At 37.7% G+C, this 19,999-nt stretch overlaps 1 protein-coding gene across 6 annotated transcripts in view; it reads right to left on the reverse strand.

The window, feature by feature from the left end:
* Positions 1 to 19,999, reverse strand: part of CCDC141 (coiled-coil domain containing 141) — a 213,211-nt gene that overhangs the window by 67,369 nt on the left and 125,843 nt on the right. For all 6 annotated transcript variants that reach the window (XM_040475527.1, XM_040475526.1, XM_040475528.1 and 3 more), the window contains one exon: positions 9,970 to 10,142. In XM_040475527.1, coding sequence (XP_040331461.1) covers positions 9,970 to 10,142 — 173 coding nt within the window. The remainder of the gene's footprint in view (positions 1 to 9,969; positions 10,143 to 19,999) is intronic.

Below are 19,999 nucleotides of genomic sequence, written 5' to 3' on the forward strand. Positions count from 1 at the left end.
CCGATGTTGACTTTGACTTTTCCAAACATCACAGATACTCAGAAATGACAGACTGTGATGGCTTCTGCAGACATTTGTCAGAAACTCCATCATGGCTGCGTTACTCCCTTATTCACTGAGTCAGTAGAAGAGAGGGAAGGGGGGAAGGAACATGACTGACTTTTTTTTTTCTAAAGAGCAGAGACATATTGACTCCTGGCTCAAAAATGGACAGTTCTATTTGTTGTTCAGAAGCAGTTGCCCCATCTCTGCATCTGTCACAAATTGGGGCTGGGGGAAGGGAGCAATTCCCAATGTTAATGTGTTCTCATGGTTCTTTCTGGAGGACAGCAAGTTGCTTTCAAACCTTTCATAAATTACTATTGGCAGCCCATCTGGATTAGGAGCTGAACCAGATGGTAAGTACTTGACAGCTTACTCTCTCATCCGAAGGAATCAGCTGATCATAGTTTTTCTTTTTTGTCTATGAATAAATTATAATTCAGAAAATGGGGAAAAATATTTTCCTTATCCATAGCTTGCTGCAGGGACCCAAACAGTGCCCTTTCATGTTTATGATCTTTATTTTGGAGGAAATAATGCCTACTCTCTGGTTTTTATCCCTACTTTGAAAAAAATGCTATTCATACTGTAGAAGTGAAATGTATGTCTTTACAAATTTTTTTTTCTGACTCAAGTTATACACATTGCCAATCCCTCACCACCAAAATGTAGATAAGTGAGGCTTAAAGTACAGGTCTCTTGGGTTCTGGTCCAGATGCTTGCAGAGATAGCCACAAGCTCCAGTCCTAGGAGGACACAGCAAAATATGTCCTGTGTGAAGGGCACCATAGCTAGGATTCTACCTGAAATCAAAAGGGATGGTGTTCTCTCTCCTTGCAAAAGAAGGTTGAAAAACGCTATAGCCAACTGGTACTGAGGCCAAGAATCAGGCACATCAGGGGAGTCAGGAAGCCCACCCCACCTTCTGCTGCATCTCTAGAAACCACAGCATCTCTGCGGGTGGCCCTGATCAAACAGCACAGGCTAGACTGGAGACACTGAATGCAGATGGAAGCTACTTCAAAGCTGGTAAGGAGGGAAGAGCAGAGAGGAGAGAAGAAAGCAGGGAAAATAACCCTTCTCCTCCAGGTGAGAGTACAATGTAAAATTTCAAGACACATGAGGAGTATAAATCTTAAGAAAAGACATTCAACAATCAAGAAAGAAGTGTACTCAATCTGAAACAAAGCAAGTAGCGCAATCTGAAGATGACTTCAACATAACTGAGATCATTAGAAAGACAAAGAAAAAACCAACACCCATAATAAAAGAATAAGAAACTCTGAAACAAAAACAGTCAGAACTAAAACAAAAGTAGATATAAAAAATGAGTTGGAAATCCCAGAAACAAAATCAATATGGTTATGAAAACTGGAGAAAAAAATCAACAAAAGAGATCAATGTGAGGGAGTCAATGAGAGTAAGATGCAAAGAGGATAGGTCAGAGTCCTGGAAGACAGACCCAGAGGCCCCAGCATTCTCTGCCAAGAGTTAAAGGAGAAGAGAAAAGAGGGAATAACAACAAATCAATATTTAAAGAGATAATTGCTGAAAATTTTCCATAATTGATGACACAAATCCTCAGATAAAAAGGGCATGGCAAGAACTAAAGAGACCAATATTCTCATTTAAGATAATTTGGAAAATATGAAATTACATTTTAATGTGTTTCTTTCTAAAAAAAATGTTTCTCTTTGCAGCCCTTTTCTCCCTCCAAAGTTAGAATGTTGCTCTCTACACACCTGCTTCGCCCACTTAACATTATATGGTAAGGATACTCTCTGTCTTCAAATAATCCTCAAAAACACACTTTCCATATTGGCTCAGAATATTCCATGATGTGCCTGCCCTCAAACTATTTGAACATTTCCTGATTTTCTGGAAATATTTAGGTTGTTTTTCAGGTTTGCACTATTCTAAACAGCACCATGATGGACATTTTATTCATAAATAGGCCCACTCACTTTTCTCCCTTACTCTTTCCTGTGTTGTTGTTGTTTCTCTCTCTCTCTAATATGAGAGGACTTCTTTTCAGTCATCCATCACACATATTTCTGCCTCTTTAGTCGGAGTTTCTCTGTGGACTCCATAACCCCAGGCCTTCTTCCTCTGGCATTCTTGCTACTTCCACATCACACCATCAACAGCATACATGAACAAATTCACACTGTAATGAATGACTCCTAGATATTTGACAAGAACCTAATCTAATTACTTCCAGATGCAAGGGAAAGTGTGAACTTAGGATGTCTTCCGTACTAACAGTTTCAGAATTATAAAAGCATTGACAATGTTACCAGGCCCAGCTTACAGTTACAACATTTACTCAACCCCTAAAAGGAACAATTTAATATACACTTGAAAATATTTGGAAAGTGGCTGAGTTAACAATTACCTTAAGAACTCAACTTTGTAATATCCTAAATTTCAGTATCTGACATTTACCATCTAAATGCATTATCAAACTTGTTTTAGTTTTCTTTTAAGTTATTTTAAGTCCTTAAATGTTTGGTAGAATTCCAGTAAATATAACCATAGATAACTCTACCAGGAAAAGGAAACTTCTGTTTTTGTTTCTTTGTTTTGTTTTGTTTTGTTGGAGGGTGGGGATTGTTTTTGTTTGTTTTCCACTTAGGATCTTTTAAAATATTTTTACTATGATAAAATCTTTCTTTTAATATCATCCCAGCACCATAACATTTCAAATCAAGCCACCTAGTTTGTAAATACTAAGATAAGGAACATAAAAAAGGTTTCCTACATGATTGACCTTGAAGGCTGACCTGAAAATGATGTCATGAGCTAGGAGGGGAGACAACACTGTTACAAATCCAACAACTAAAGAATGATTCAGAACACCACAGAATGAAAAGTGAAGCCAGGAGGTAGAGCTGACTAACACAAAGGAATTCAAAAAGTATTGTATGATAGATACTGATTCTGTTCATCTTGGCTAGATGCAGAGCCTTCATCCATGTCAGATTATCAAATTCAACAGTGGCCTTCTCAGGTCCTTCCCTTGACCTATCCTGATCCTAGAAGCTAGGGATTGTGTCTCCCTTCTCTGAAGAGGTGGCCCCAACACCCACTGTCCCCATGGTTTCCTCATGCCTTATGCACACTCCCTGGATGTGTTATTCCCTGACTAGCCTCTAGTGACATTCTTGAGATTCAGGGCCAGGTTTATATATCTTTGACTACCCTTGAAGCTTGGTGCTGGCATGTCAATGTGATGCCTATATGTACACTGAACAACTTTTTAAATAAACTGAAAGAAAAAACTTTGCAGGGAAGGGCAGACTTGAGTTGAAGCTAGCAGATAGGTGGGGTACATTGTCACATTTTAAGCATGCTAGAATAAAAAAAGAATCCACGTGATCAGGCTTTTTGTTATTGATTAAAGTTCAATGAAAGGAGTAGACAGAGAGCTAGCAAACTGACATAGTGGTTCAGACCTGCATTCTAGTACTCACTTTACCTCTTACTACCATGTGACTGGTAATAGGGAAAGTTATTGAATCTCTCTGTGCCCTAGCTTCCTCCTTTGCAAAATAGAGACCATGATAATAACAGTACCTATATCACATGGTGGTTTTAGGGACTAAAACTTTTAATGTATATAAAGCACACAAATGCTTGCCATTGTTGCCAATGAGTGTTTGAATACAGTCTAACTCCTACCTACTCTGATGCTATTTCATGCCCTTCTCTCCCGTCTCCATCTCTTCCAGTCACACTCTACACACCCTTCTGTTACGTCTCTGTGTTGCTCTGCTAGGTCCATTCATCTCCCAGCTATTTGCATGGTAGCTCCTTCTTCTTGAAGATTCTGTCTCTGACTACAGTGTCTACCATGGTCCCCTGCCCACAGTGACTCTCTATCCCATTTCACTTTTACATTTTTTTCAGAGTACTCATTGGTGTATAAGAACATCTCATTTTTTTGATTTAGCTGTTGGTTGGCTATTTATTCCCACTAGAATATAAACAGCATGAGGGAAGACATTCCACCGACTACATTAGATGCATGGGAGTACCTGATTTATAAAAGATGCTCAATAATACTTTTGGAATAAATAAATGAATAAATGAATGAACCATGTCTGGTCTAAAATTCATCACCATTCATAACATGAACCAAGAAAAGTAGTGGTAGCCAACATAATGAAAATTGTGAAAAGAGAATGCAAAATCCCAATGAACTCCTATTTTTATTTCTTTGCAAAATATAAAAATATGAAGATTTACATTAAATAAGCAATGAGTATTAGATCAAAACAGACAGCACTTATGGTTATACCACAGCAACCTATTCAGTCAGGATGAGGTTTAAAGCTTAAATTCACTGTAACAACGTAGAATGAAAACTGGTAGATACGGTCTTTTATGCAAAGATAGAAATTGAGTCAATATGGAAGCAAGTTTAAGTTAATTTTAGTTAATTTTAAGTTAATTTTAGTAAACATGAAAAGGCAAATGGATATTGCACAAGATGGCCTTATAGGGTTTTTAGCTTTGAATTGGTAGCTACACAGAGAAAAAAGAGATTCCTTGTTTTTGTCCAATTATAGAAAACTTCACCTTCATACCAGGTCTCCAACCCAGTATTTCCAATCACCACAGCTTTCTATGGCTTAATCAATGCAGAATTCTACTTGGTAGCAGGCCTCCTTTGGTCTATCTTTAGACTTGCCCGCTCAAAGACTGTGTCAAGCAAAGCTTAGGAAGAGGTGAGAGGTGCTGGAAGCCAGGCTTCCTTCCTGTAGCCAAGCTTCAACTTCCTTTAAGTCTAAGTGTGACCATTATCAGATGCAGTAACTTGTATCATAACTAAGTGAAAATGAATTTGCTAAAATGTCTTTAAAATTAAAGTATATTTAGGTTATATGGCAGATATTAAACTCTGAAAAGATAATAAACTATTTAGCAATGATTCAGAGTTATCACCCAAATACAGGGAGAAAATAGAAAGGTAAGGAAACATGTAAACAACCATTATTTATTTTGTGAGGCTGCTCCAACTTCAAAGGGTTTTGATTTCAGGACAGAAAAACAGTGTGGATCTGTTCCTCATAAGGTAATAGTTACAAGAAAATAATGACAAGGGTCTCAAATTTACTGGGAAGCATCATCTCCAAGAAATGTGAACTTCTGAAGTCATATTTTATTGACTAACAGGAAAAAAAATTAGATCTAAGGGTCTCTGAAATTCCTATCTGCCTGCCCCAACACTAAATTTTGTCTTTTATTACCTTAAGATAAATGTGTATCTGACCTATTTCAAATATAACCTTCCCCAGTTCATGAAAATGAGTATGATTTGGTACAGCTGACTCTATTGGAATTGTTTGCAACAACCATGTGACTCTTAGTATTTTCTCTTAAAACTCTTTGTAGAGAAGGTTAAAAAAAGGTAAACCAATTGCTAAGAGTAGTGCTGCTTCATTTGATTAAAACAAAAAACAAAAACAAATCCTCTAAGAAGTGTACATCTCCATTTTACAGATGAGGGAATAGGTTCAGAGAAGTTAAGTTTAAAAGTCATGGCATCACGGGGTGCCTGGGTGGCTCAGTCAGCTTTGGTTCAGGTCATGATCTCAGGGTTTGTGAATTTGATTCCCACATCGGGCTCTGTGCTAACAGCTTGGAGCCTGGAGTTTGCTTTGGATTCTGTGTCTCCCTCTCTCTCCCCCTCCCCCACTCAGACTCTCTCTCTCTCTCTCTCTCTCTCTGTGTGTCTCAAAAATAAATAAAAACATTAATTAAAAAAAAAATAAAGTCATGACATCATTTTGACCCTAAGAATGCATAAAGCAAAACCCCCTTGATGCTAAAGTTTCTTACCCAACTGAGTTTTTAAATGTGTGATAGTGGGGGCCTTAGTGTTTTATGTCCTAGCAGTGTGCTGGCATTCAGAAGTCTAGGAAGCCCACTGTGATGTCCAGTGACATGTACTTTCCTCTCTTGAAATTTGTAGTATGTTTATTTTCACGGCCAGTTTTCTAAACTCCACCTTCACTTTCAAGTGGCTGCAACTTGAAATCTTATTTTTAGGTTCTGCTTCTTTCCTATGATTGGTGACCCACATCGTTGAACAGATGAATCATTAGATGAGGAAAGGAAGCAAGTCTCAAATGTCATGCACAGGACTGAGGTCAGTAGCTATGTGGGGTTTAGTTTGCTACCAAGACTCTAATGCATTTCAATTCAGTTTTTAATGGATTTCTATTCTACATCTACCTTCTGAATCAAAAATGTCCTTTGCCAAGTAACAATTTCACTTTAGCTTCAGTTCCTCCTGCAAAGTGGAAAATAGGATGGATTTGTAAACTATTGTGAAATCTTAGGAACCAAGGAAACTTTGGAGCTACTATGAAAGCTCATCTGTCTAGGATTTAGACAGAAACCATACTGCTAATAATTTTTTTTACAACCCAGTTACCTAACCATTTAAATTCAAGTTTCTTGAAATGGTCCCTAGCTATTGCTTCTTATATTAAGACTCAGTCTGAAGCTTGAAGAAAAGAACTATTCACCTTCACCTTCAAAAAAACAATATATATATATGAATTAAGAGTGGAAAAAACAACGAAGGCAGAAAGAATGAGACTAACTAAATAAATAAACATGTCCACCATGACAAAGTGCATGGCCAAAAGCATCACTAAAACCCTGAAAACAGAATACAGTATAAAATACAAGCACTTTCCCTTTTATATTTATGTATTGAAGACAAAACATTACTAATTAGAGCAAACAGGATAAAGTTTAAGAGTACTAAATTGTGACCAGCTTTCTAACTCTAGGAGCTAAGCATCAAAACTAAAAGGGAACTTCAGTTTCTGGCCAGCAGCAGGGACTAGAGTTACCCTCCCCCCTTAAATGACTAGAATAGGCAAACTATATGAAACAAGAGTTCTCAGACATTAAACAACAGGTAGCACAAGACGATGATCCCCGAGAGAAGGGAAATGAGTAAGATATGCCTCATGATTACATAGCTTACTACCTGAGAGGCAATTTCCAGACCAAAGCTCAGGGAGGTAGGACCCAAAGACAGCCCAGGGGTCTTGCTGAGTTGAGGAAACAAAGCTCACACTTTGGGAGGCCAAAGCACCTAGAATTTCTGGGGCAGTGTACCAGATACAGACCTCCAAAGATCTAGGGAAGGGTGTTTAGCTGCCTCCTGATCTACCCATGCATGAAAGGAAACTGGCCAAGGCAGTACCACAAGTAAAGAGTAGCCTAAACAGAGAAAACAGTGTCTGTGCTTTGAGACTCACTTGTGAAACTGAAATGGGACCATTCCCCAGTTCTAACTGGAGAACTCAATACTTAATCCTATCATCACATGACTCAGATCAGTGTCCAACATGTACCCTGGTACCCTGAGTCCAGGCACCCCATAGAATATCTTTTGCATGGTCCAAGACGCATATACATTCTGGGAGACTGGACCTTTAAACAGTAAAGAAGAGAAAGGAGCTCTTGTGCCCACAATTTGGGGCCAGACATGGGGGTGCTGGGGCTCCTGAAACAGAGCAGACACACCAGTACCAGATGTATGGGTTGGAGTTAAAGTAAAGAAACTTAGTAGCTACAGTTGTTAGTTTTTAAAAGGGGAGAACCATCTGCCTTTCTGGTAGCCTCAGCTGTTTGGCTCCTGTTGGAAGATCGTGGATTATTTTGATCTTGGCTTTGCATGGTCCCATAGTAACCATCACAAGCTCTGACTAAATACCTCCATCCAGATTCAGACTGTCTTCTGAAAAGAAAATTCCCTAAACCCAAACTCACCAAATCAATACTTTTAAACACATCTAAAATAGAGCAGAATGAAGATTTAAATAGAAATAAGGTAATTTTACCACTTCTGACCTATTTAATTATTCTTCAATTTTAATGTCTGTTTTTTAGGAAGATTGTGGATACGAAAGATAAACAACTGGGTTTATCTCATTTGCAAAAATCTTTTTGTCTCGCTCTGTCAAAATGTAAGCCCTGCCTTTATTTCTTCCTGAGTGATACATGTTCCATCATCTGCCCCAGCATCTCCCTTTGTCTTCCAATCCCTATTCTTTCTCATACGTTCCCACAGCATCCTATTTCTGTTTCTCAAGGTCCTTATCTCTCCTCATTTCCTCCCAGATCTAAACTCACACTGATACACTCACCAAAGGCATTCATAAAAACAACCTGCCCTAGCACACTGGTTAGGAATGTGGAGTCTAGGGATACAGGGGTGCTGGTTCGAAGGGGCACATGCACCCCAATGTTTATAGCATAACTATAGACAATAGCCAAAGTATGCAAAGAGCCCAAATGTCCATCAGTGGATGAATGGATAAAGAGGATGTGGCATATATATACAATGGAGTATTACTCAGCAATCAAAAAGAATGAAATCTTGCCATTTGCAACTATGTGGATGGAACTAGAGGGTATTATGTTAAGTGAAATTAGTCAGAGAAAGACAAATATCATATGACTTCACTCATATGAGGACTTTAAGACACAGAACAGATGAACACAAGAGAAGGGAAGCAAAAATAATATAAAAACAGGGAGGGGGACAAAACATAAGAGACTCTTAAATATGGAGAACAAACAGAGGGTTACTGGAGGGGTTGTGGGAGGGGAGATGGGCTAAATGGGTAAGGGGCATTAAGGCATCTACTCCCGAAATCACTGTTGTACTATATGCTTACTAACTTGGATGTAATTTTTTTTAAAAATGTGGAGTCTAGGGCCCATGCTCCTGGATTCAAATTCTGACTTTGTCTTTAACTGCCTGTGTGACCTTCTGCAAGTTATTTAACCTCTCTGTGCCTCAGTTACTCATAAAAAGGAGACCATTAATAGTGCAAGGTCCCTTCCTTATCTGCAGATTTGTTCTGTAGTTTTAGTTACCCATGGTCAACCATGGTCCAGAACACAATCCTCCTTCTGACATATCATCAGAAGGTTAATAGCAGCCTGAATACTATGTCACAATGCCTATGTAATTCACCTCATTTCATCTCACCTTGTAGGCATTTATCATCTCACATCATCACAACAAGAAGGGTGAATAGAGTACAATAAGATATTTTGAGAAAGAGTGAGGAATCACATTCATATAACTTTTATTATAGTACATTGTTATAATTGTTCTATTTTATTATTAGTGATCATTGTTAATCCCTTACTATGCCTAATTTATAAATTAACTTTTATCATAGGTCTGTATGTATCGGAAAAAACATAATATATATAGGGTTGGGCACTATCTGTGGTTTCAGGCACCCACTGAGGGGACGTACTCCCCCATGGGTAAAGGGGGGACTACTCTGTGTGTCTTGTAGAGCTGCTGTGAGGATTAATGCCACAATGTTCCTAAACTTCTTGGCACGGTGCCTGGCACATGATGGGCTCTCAGGTTTTCAAAAAGTGAGCTATTGTTATTATTAATAATGTCACCTTTTATTTGGGATTTTGCTTGGTGAGCCACGAAGGTCATAAGTGAAAGGGGATTCTGGTACTCTTGCGGTTTTTTTTTTTTTTTTCCAGAAAGGAAAAAAGGGACAGGGTAGACTCAACTTTCAAGAATTAAAAATGAGAAAAGACCCCACAGAGGTGCTAGGCTAGCAAAAGCATTGAGAATTAAGCTCTGTTTTTTCCTTTGTCCATTCTTTCTCCCCACCTCAGAAACTCATAGAAAAAAAGCATTAGCATCTTTGGGTCCTCAGTCTCAGAATATGGTCTCACTTGTAGATGAGTATTGCTATGTTCAGAATCACTGTTGACCAAAATTCAATAGATCCTGTTAAGCCATGTCATAATGCAGCAAAACATCAGAAGCAGAAAAAAAAAATTGTGTAACTTATTTTTTAACAGGTTGTGGAAACTGTGGAAAAGCTTGTTACACGGAGGAAGAAATAGACTTACCTACAGGAGTCTACTTGGCTGATTAAGGCTTGTCCCTCTTGCAAAGCATCAGCTGTGCAGTCTTTAATTTCTCTGTGTAATTCCTCATGCCTTGCTGCCAAGACAGGCAGACTTAAACCCTCTGATCTAAGGAGCTTAAGGTAAGCTTCAACTCTTCCAAGTACATCAAATGCCTGCCAACGAAAACATACTTTCATTTTCTGCTTTTCTAGTTTAAAATCTACATCAATGTGTACATGAAATACTAGAGATTAAACCAGCCTATTCAATTTATTTGTTTGATCATAACCAAAAACAACAATCTTGGTCTGAGAAAACAGCTGTGTAGTTCTAAGGCTCCATTTAGGGAAGCTGATCACAGCTTAGCTCGGCATAGATAAATATCAACACCATAAAGTTACCACAAGAGTTTACATTGAGAATGTATCTATACAACACAGTTATAACTGTACAGAATTCAGAGAGCCAGGTTTATTTTTTGCACATTCTTTAATGTATACCAATAATGGATGAGATATTTTAAAAACGTTATGCAGACTTTCACAACCTGAACATCCCTTATGTTCTTAAAAGACAATTTCCCAGTAAATTTCACTTTGAACCTGAAACATTATAGGGCAATATTCAAGAAATGACTAGTATGTTTTTATCCCTTGTTTTTCCCAGTGTAAGACCTTCCACCTACTTCATCCAGGACATCCATCTGTCTACAAAGGAGATTATAATTTGGTTCTGAAGCTGTGCAAAGATTAAGACCAAGATAATATTTAGCTTCTGACATGCAAAATAGGATTATGCATAAAAAAAACATCACCTTGCAAATCAAGATATTGTCTTAAGAGAAGCTTTTTAAATTCCTATATTTTCTTCTTTTATTAGCAGATCAAAAACCAGCCATGGGGGATTAAGTTTCTGGAGTTACCATAGAGTAGAGAGGAGCTTTCCTTTTGTCCATTAAGGTTTAGTTGGCATTAAGGGGGAGGAGTATACGATATGAAGGTAGTAAAAGAGGACCATGGTAACATGAGAAAAACAGAGAGAGTAGAGTGCAATGGTGTGCACTGATCCATACGTGTCCTGATAACCTGTCTCTGGCCTTGGGCTTGGAGAGCAGGAGATGAATTAGGTAAGCTGAAGAAAAGCTGAATGGCAAGGGGGCTCTTGACATGTTGCCCTTTGGCACTACTAGAAGAAGCAACCTTATGGGATGCTCCATATCAGTCTGGAGAACACTCTTATGCCAGGAACACTGATAGTGCCACAGTCAGCAGGGGCCTTGAAATCTAGCCTTCCTGGACTGTCAGTTGGAAACCAGTGAGCTTGATAGGGGCCCACCAGGTGGAATAGGAAGACTCCAAAGAAGACTCATAAGAAATGAAAGCAGATGGCTTCATGAGTCTGGTAACCACCGAGACCTGAAGAGAGACCAGAGGAGCAAGGTTGAGTTGATGTTGAAGGCACACAGTTTAAGCCAAATGTAGAGGCTATCACCATGGAGCTGTGTAAAAGCACGCAAGAACTTACACCTGGCTGCCGTCTAAGGGAGTGAGTTTTAATGCCAGAACTGGAACTGGATAAAATTCGAATTTACAAATGAAATATCTCAAATACTGCTGCATTACTTATATCTTGATAGTCTATACTCTCGTCAATTTCTTCATGTCCCCGGAATCTGTTCTTTCTGATCACTTAAAATGATTAAAACAAAATCATTCCTATTATTTAGATGATAGGAAAGTAATAATAATAACTACAGTTTAATGAGAACCGACTTCTGCTCCTTTCATACTATGTGTTTCATTCAGCCAACAAATATTTTTGAATGTCTGCTGAGTTTCAGACACATTGTCCTGAATAGCCCTAGATGGAAGTGAGAAATGATCTCCATTGTGTGACTGAAGAAACTGAGTCCCAGAGAGATTAAATGAGTTGCACAAAGTGATGTTTCTATTAAGTGGCAGATTTGGTCTTTGTACTCAATTTGTCTCCCTGAGGCCCCTGCTCTTAAACCCTGGCTCATGGAGTCATGTAGCAAAGATTCAGGGGAGGCTTAAGACAGGAGGGACATTTCCAAGAAGTCTGTTCATCTTAGGTGGTTTTAAAAGAGATTTTAAAACCTACTTTTTGTAAATATAGGTATGAAAAGATACAGAGAAAAGTTAAGTGATTTCTCTTATGCCATATAGAACTGTAAAAGAAAGATAGCTTTATTAAAGAAACTTTGAACCTGAAGACTCTCCTTATCTGAACTCCCCCTTTTATTCTGTAGTGGGCAACAGAGCCAAATGTGTCAAGATGCTGATGTTAGAAAAGATTATTTGAATTACTTTCTCAATCTTTCCATAACACATTGAAATGCCGCTTGCAGTAAACACTGTTTCTGGAATTTTGTTTTATATTTAAAATTTTTATTACTTATTTTAAGTGAAGTGGAGTCTCATGTTACTCAAAGGTTCTAAAGTTTTAAAAGTTTTAAAGTCAGGGGGTGCCTGGGTGGCTCTTTGGCTCAGGTCATGATCTCATGGTTTGTGAGTTCGAGCCCTGCATCAGGCTCTATGCTGACAGCTCAGAGCCTGGAGCCTGTTTCAGATTCTGTGTCTCCCTCTCTCTCTGCCCCTCCCCCTTCTCACGTTCTGTCTCTCTCAAGAAAGAAAGGAAGAAAGAAAGAAAGAAAGAAAGAAAGAAAGAAAGAAAGAAAGAGTTTTAAAGTCAGTGCCTAAAACAAAAATCCAGTGTAGTCAAAATTATCATGAATTGCCCTAAATCATGCTTAAAGTTTAGTATATGTGAACCAGTGCTACTGTAATACATATTCACATTTAGCATTGAGAGCCACCGAGCTAAAGGAAGAAATAAAGAGAAAACATATATATTTAGATGTCAGGCTATTCACTTCTTTCTTCCCTTAAGATAATTCCCAAAATTCCTAGTGGGAATGGGGGAAAGGATAGAGAATTCCAAAGTGCTTTTTCTTCTCTACAAGTTTAACTCCACTCTGTGTTAGTATTAAGCCAGTATAACCTTAATACATATCATGTTTGTTATTGTTTTAATAACTAAAGAAAAAAATATGAAAGTTAGGGCATGATGGTAGTTAAGTACTCGGAAAATACTTGCTCGTGATTACATCTCGATCGGACACATCTTTGAAAAGTCACTGGGAAGAGCGTGGCCACCTGCTGCCTGTCATTCATCCCACTGGGCCTTTCCTCTTGTGGCCGCTGTGAACAGCTGCTACTCTCATATCCTTGGGCAGTGATATGGTCAGAAGAAGTGGTCTTCTCTTCACAGGAGTTAGATTCTAAAGTCACATGTACATTAAATGCATGTCTGAGGTGACTCCACCCCACTCCTGAATGTTATTATAAAAGTATTATAGCTTAATAACATGGGAATAAACTGAAGGTCTAAACAGTCAGTAGAAGGAAAAGGCGGTATATTAAGATAACCCATAACTTAGAATCAAAATAGCAAAATTTTTGTCAGAGTTTTTTTCAAAAATATCCAAGCGTTAGGAAAACATTTACTTATACACTGCTCTATGTATCACACTTGATAGAACTATGGCAGTAGAAAGGAGGCGAGTGATTTCATTCCTTCATCAGCTCAACAAATACATTTGTAAATAAGATGAGCTGGATACTATAAGAGAGCTTATTCTTTACCCTTAATCCTAACCTAGACCTAATGGGAATGATCTAAACACAAAGACATGTTAAATGTATTGATTTAAAGGGGGGTTCCTTTTTAAAAAAGTTACACTCCCTGTGATTGTCAGAGTCACATGTAAAACTCATTTCTCTTATCCCCATGCAGCATTTAATGAGGAATCCACATACCAATTCCAGAAAAGATCTAACTATCATTGCTCTCACTTAATCTATCCCCAGAATAGGACTTAATGCTTTTCTATTTACCATATCCATAAGGAACCTGATATACTGGATCTAGCCCGGAAAGAATCTCTTTGTCTCACACATGTTATAGAACAGGTTATTTCTGGCAATGACACTATAATGCCCATAGAAACTCCTTTGGAATTAATATTTCCCCTTTAGTTTACTCTCCCCATCCCCCTCTTTCTTCACACCTGGTCAAATACAGGTTTTATGACTAGAGGCAAAAACAAGGATATAAACACAAGGATAATATTTTCTCCCTCTTGGTTCTAGCTCTTCTTGACTATTTTGTATAACCACACGGTTCTTAAAAGGATAAGGAGACCAACCAGCTCTTTTTGCCTTGGTTTGGAAAAGACTAAGGAGTTGCTTGGTGTTTTTTCTTTACGACGCTCATCAAGATCTTTCTTTTTTTTTCCATTGTTAAGTACAGGATCCAAAGCAGGCTGGACCAAATCAAATAGAGATGGTATCGGGACATGGCACATTGTACTCTTTTTAAAATATCTATGGGATTAATAAATTAAGCAAGAACCATGAGTTAGTCATCCAGCATAAATATTTCATGCTGTTTCACAAAGATGTTTAATAAGTAGTATTGTTTGCTTCTTTTTTTTTTCAACGTTTATTTTATTTTTTTTGGGACAGAGAGAGACAGAGCATGAACGGGGGAGGGGCAGAGAGAGAGGGAGACAAAGAATTGGAAACAGGCTCCAGGCTCCGAGCCATCAGCCCAGAGCCTGACGCGGGGCTCGAACTCACGGACCGCGAGATCATGACCTGGCTGAAGTCGGACGCTTAACCAACTGCACCACCCAGGCGCCCCCAAGTATTGTTTGCTTCTTGACTAACTTAAGAGAATCAACATTAAAAACAAAAAGCCCAAACGCTACAGAACCTTGAATTTTCCTTTTGTGAGTTCCAAGGCTGGAGAATGAGTTTGGTTGGAACCTTTATAATTACCAAGGACACAATATTCAGCTTCTCATTAGAGCACTGAATCCCACTGTCTGCAGAGATTTCCTCTGGGTTCAGTTTTCATCAAAACCAAAAGCTTCAGTTTCCTTTCCTAAATACTACCTGAGATAACTTCCCATGGCTCCCAGTTTGGCATGCTGATACTTGATTCAGGTCCTGCCCAAATCTGCCCAGGCTTCCAAATGCTAGAAAAGCAGGGCAAAAGGGTGATGGGATTTTCAGCTCCCAGTGTTTGCTGCTCCCTACCGGTGCTCCAGCTTATTTCTTGCCACTCCAAGGTTGTTGCTGCTGGGCCCCAGAACTCACTCCACATTACAAGTGATGTTAATGAGAGGTGTGTAAAATCATGAGAGCCTAAAACTGGTTTGGCCTCACAATCTGAAAAGCCAAATAAACACACAAACAAACAAGACAAAACAAAACAAAAAACCCAAACAAACAAAAAACAAAACAAAACAAAACATTGGAAAAGGAGTTTGGGGTTGAAAATGCATGTATGGGGCACCTGGGTGGCTCAGTCAATTGAGCATTCTAATCTTGATTTCAGCTCAGGTCATGATCTCAGGACTGTGAACTCAAGCCCCCTTTAGGGCTCTGCACTGAGCATGGAACCTGCTTAAGATTCTCTCTCTCTCCCTCTCTGTTTTTCTCTCTGTCTTTCTTTGCCCCTCTCTCCTGCATGCTTTCTCTCTCTAAAATAAAAACTAAAAAGAAAGAAAATGGCATGCATCTGATGCATTTTATCAACAAGGAATGGAGGAAGTTTATGTATTAATAAACTCTTACTCTTTCTGAGGTAAGTTCATCTTCGAAATGGATAAACCAGACACATAAGTAGAATCCTAGCCAGCTAGTCACTGTTTATACTTTCTGGTTTCTTTTAATCTATTGACCTAAATAGTTTTAGGATAATCTTGGGAATATTTACATGGAAAAGCATCTATTTACAATCTGCAAAGCATTTTTTTTTCATTATTCAGCAAATATTTATTGGACTTTATGAAGCATGTACTCTGGTACATGCTGGGAACAGGAAAATAGAACAAAAGCATTTAAGTCATGTTAGAGTGGCTAGTGTAGTATTAAATGCATATAAAATGACAAAATAATAGCTAGAACTCAGTGAGTGCTTGGCTGTTCTATGCACCAGTCAGGTATTAACTCATTTAGAAGCTCAGTGACTCTGTGAGGTACATATAATTATTGTTTCCATTTTTCAGATAAAAAAAGCTAGACACACAGAGAAGTTAAGGAACTGCCTAAGGTCATAGAACTAATAAATGTCTAAGACCATATTCATACCTCAGCAGCCTGGCTCCAAAGTCTGCTATATTATTTTAGAAAAGTATCATCCTAACAAACATTTTAAAATTTTCACTTAATACTCTGCAATTCCATTTATTTATTTATACTCCAACTCTATCATGGAAAGATTTTGAACATGTATCAGCAGTTGCAGGAACTTTTATTACTGAATGGTATTCCCTGAGGATTGTTAGACCTCTTTTAGAGAAGTGAAAACTCAGGCTCAAAGTGTAATTGACCTGTCACATGTCCAGTCATTCATTCATTGATTCAGCAAAGTTTGTTGAATGCTAGGTGGCGTGCAAAGATGACTAAGACACCCCCTCTCTCTAAGGAGCACAGAGAAATACTACAGGAATAATGAAAAATAGGCAATTAATGCTGCTTGGAGACTTCTTGGAGCAGGTGGCATGGGTGATTACAAACCTCTTCACCCAGCATTACCTTCCTTCTCAGCTATGACACAGAGATTGAGCTCAAAATTTGTGTTCCTTGTATATTGAAGTAATTAAGCTCTCTTCATTCCAATGACCTTGGATCAGTATAATCTCTTATGAAAATGGAACATAGTTGGCCTTGAAACTCCATAGTTTCTACTATTTCACTACTTTCTATCATTCAAATAATTATTGAGCATTCACTGCCTGAAAGGTGCTGTTCTAGATGTTCCATTCTGGTAAACACAAAGTAAAACAGACGTGTGTTTTACCCTCAAGGAATTTTAATTCAGCAAAGGAAAGTAAATCTACCAGAAATGCCTACAATACAAGGAAGAATATATTTAATACCAATGGAGATGTGCAGGTTTAAAATTGTACATGGAAGGGAAACCAATAAATAACACTCATGACTCACTTAGAAGTCACATGATAGCTTTATTGTGAAGGATACTAATGAGTGAATGATAATACTGAGTGTCTTCTGGGTGCTGTATGTAAGCCAATTTGACAATAAATTATATTAAAAAAACTGAGTGTATTTATTACAAGACTAATTAAATAGGGGCTGAGTTGTGGGTTCTCATGAAAAATGTAAGATGGTAAATGCATTTCTTGTTTTGATAATCTTTCTATTTTATATATATGTTTATATATACATATATAAACATATATATATATATATAATTTTATGTTTAGCCATATTTATCAAATATTTGCATGGTTTAAATAGCCTCTCCTTAAGTTCTAAAACCAAAAGTTTCTACACCAGTCTCTCAGAGAGAATACAGGAGGAGAGTAAATTAAGACATCATTTGCATCTATATCAGGAGGTTTGCCTCATCACGATTTTTTGAAGTCCTTAATATCTGTTCATAGTTACGGATATGTTCAGCATAAGATAGAAATTTCTTAGCATGCTATTCAAGACCCTTCCTGACCCCCTGTCTGCTTCTACTACTTTTCTCTCATCATTCTGGTCTTATACCCTACACTCGTGGCAAAGTGAATTACCTTAGATTCCCCATGCATGGCACAACTCTGTACCACCCAGTCCTCCTCCAATCGCTCCTTGTCCTAGCCTTTCAGATTTAGCTCAGTGCTCACCTCCTGTGGAGAAGTCTTCCTTGACACTTTTTCCCTGAGACTCTCCTCTGTGTTCCCTAATGCTCTAGGCTCACTCCAAAACTTTGGGCTTTTCCCAAAGCATACAGCACTTCTGTTCCCTTGCCTCTCCTCCAGACCAGACTGAAAGGGTCTTGAAGGCAAGGGTCTTAAAGCAAGTATCTTAAACTGCTTTAGCTAAAGTACACATATGACATATGAAAACAGTAGCTATACAACACATTAGGTGAAGGGAAATGTAGAAGCATGGAGGGAGGTTTTTTGGGGGGGTTTGTTTTTTTGCGTTTTTTTGTTTTTGTTTTTAAAGATGCTTTAGTTCTTTGTAAGAGAAAGGGAAGTTGTTCTGGAAAAGAGAAATCTGAAACAGGCTGCCTAAGAATTATGAAACTGAAAGCAAGTACGTTTTCCTTAATTTCCAATACAATTAGCTTAGTTTCTTTAATTCATTTACATCACCTTAACAAATTCCTTCTGGATAATATTTTTTAGGTTCTCTATTTGGACAGATTTCTTCACTCTTCAATCTGTGCAACAACTGAGTCATTTTATTTAATTGCTTCCCACATCTGGGCTAAAATGTATCTATTTTGAAAATGGGAGAATAGCGTATATATAAGTGAAAAAACTGTACCAAACGTCATCCTTAATTATTTTGTTTTTATCTGAAACAATTATGTTGCTGTAGGCATTACTGTTTTGCATGGCTATAAATATCTTGAAAAAGCAACATTAACTTTTTAGAAGACATAAAACTTTCAGCAGTGATGGCAGAAGCAGTAGAAGCTATGACAATCGCTACATTTCAAACTGCTTTTGGGGTGTTGCTTTAGCTGCCCCAGCTTTTGCTTCACCTTTGCTTTTAGGCTAATCACCCAAGAAGCACACCATGTAAATTTGGCCTCAGTCTTCACCGCTTGCTTTCCCCCAATGAAATCATGTGCCTATGAATAGGAAGCATGGGAAATGAAACTTTATGGCCAATCAGCCATGTTTTACAGATTTAGGTTCAATCATTGTTGTCATCTAAATACAGGTTCGTATTGTTCTGCTCTTGAAACATATATATTTATCTCTGTTTGATTCTAACCACATTCCCTAAACAATGATAAATACAATTTGGATGATTGACATATCTTAACCAACTCCTTGGTTGTGAACTTGTTAGAAATAAATAAGATAATCTATAATCATGAAAAAATGAAAATTTGGGGGGATCAAGATGAGTCACTATAATAGGTGCTATGTTCATATTTCATGCCATGTCCTACTTTTAGCAACATCTAGTAATTAGAGAAATTCTTTTCCAATCAGCTATCATCCAATATTGATAATCAACCCTTACTTGTATTTGTTGCTAAGTGATTTGGCAATAAATTCACCAACACAGTAGATAACTCTAAAACAGAAAGGAAGTATCTAGGGTTCTTAAATCACTTGGCTCAATCTCCACTTGAATCCAGTGTCTGGTTTAGGAAAAGCGTCAGTAGCAATATGCTAAGGTCCTGTGTGCTAACATTGCCACCTATCGCTCACTCCAGGTACAAACTACCACACTCAAGCCAAAGGCTATAGGCACTCTGGGTATGAAACAGACTCTTGAGCCTTGGGTAATCATCAACCCCTAGCAGGATTAAAAGGTAATCAATTTCACTCCTAGAGCCACAACACAAAGGCAAAGGCAATGTGGTTGTCTAGTCAATGTAGATAATTAGGCAATAATTATATTTTATTGAATTTTGCAAATTGGAAACATACTCTAGATTTTTTTGTATGTTTTGTTCTTTGCTGTAACCCCAGCATTTAGAACAGTACCTGATACACGGTAATTGTATAGTAAAACTTTACTAAGCAAATGTATCTCTAAAGAATCTCTAAATAAAGAATTCTCTAAAGAATTATTAACCACACTACTCATTTAGAGACTTCAATAAAAGAAATTATTATGACTTTTTGTCTAGTAAATAAGAATATCCCTATCTAAAATTGGTAGGGAGAGAGAAGAATAAATTAAAATGAAAAGGTAAGCAAGGTAAAAAGAGGAATTTCCAGATGCTTGCAACAAAAATACCAGCAACATATGATAAAAATCCAGATTAAAAAAGAAATATATATGATATGGAAAGCATTAACAACAGTCCATTTTGTAGATTATATTATGACAACCTTTTTAACTTAACAAACTTTTTAAAAAGTGAAAGTTGTATTTTAAAAATCACACATTTCACTTTTTATTGAACAAATACGCAAACTGTCACATCTTTTCATTTATATTACCTGTGACACTAG

Source organism: Herpailurus yagouaroundi, unplaced genomic scaffold, assembly GCF_014898765.1.
Source record: "Herpailurus yagouaroundi ecotype Mexico unplaced genomic scaffold, PumYag 140, whole genome shotgun sequence".
Classification (NCBI taxonomy): domain Eukaryota; kingdom Metazoa; phylum Chordata; class Mammalia; order Carnivora; family Felidae; genus Herpailurus; species Herpailurus yagouaroundi.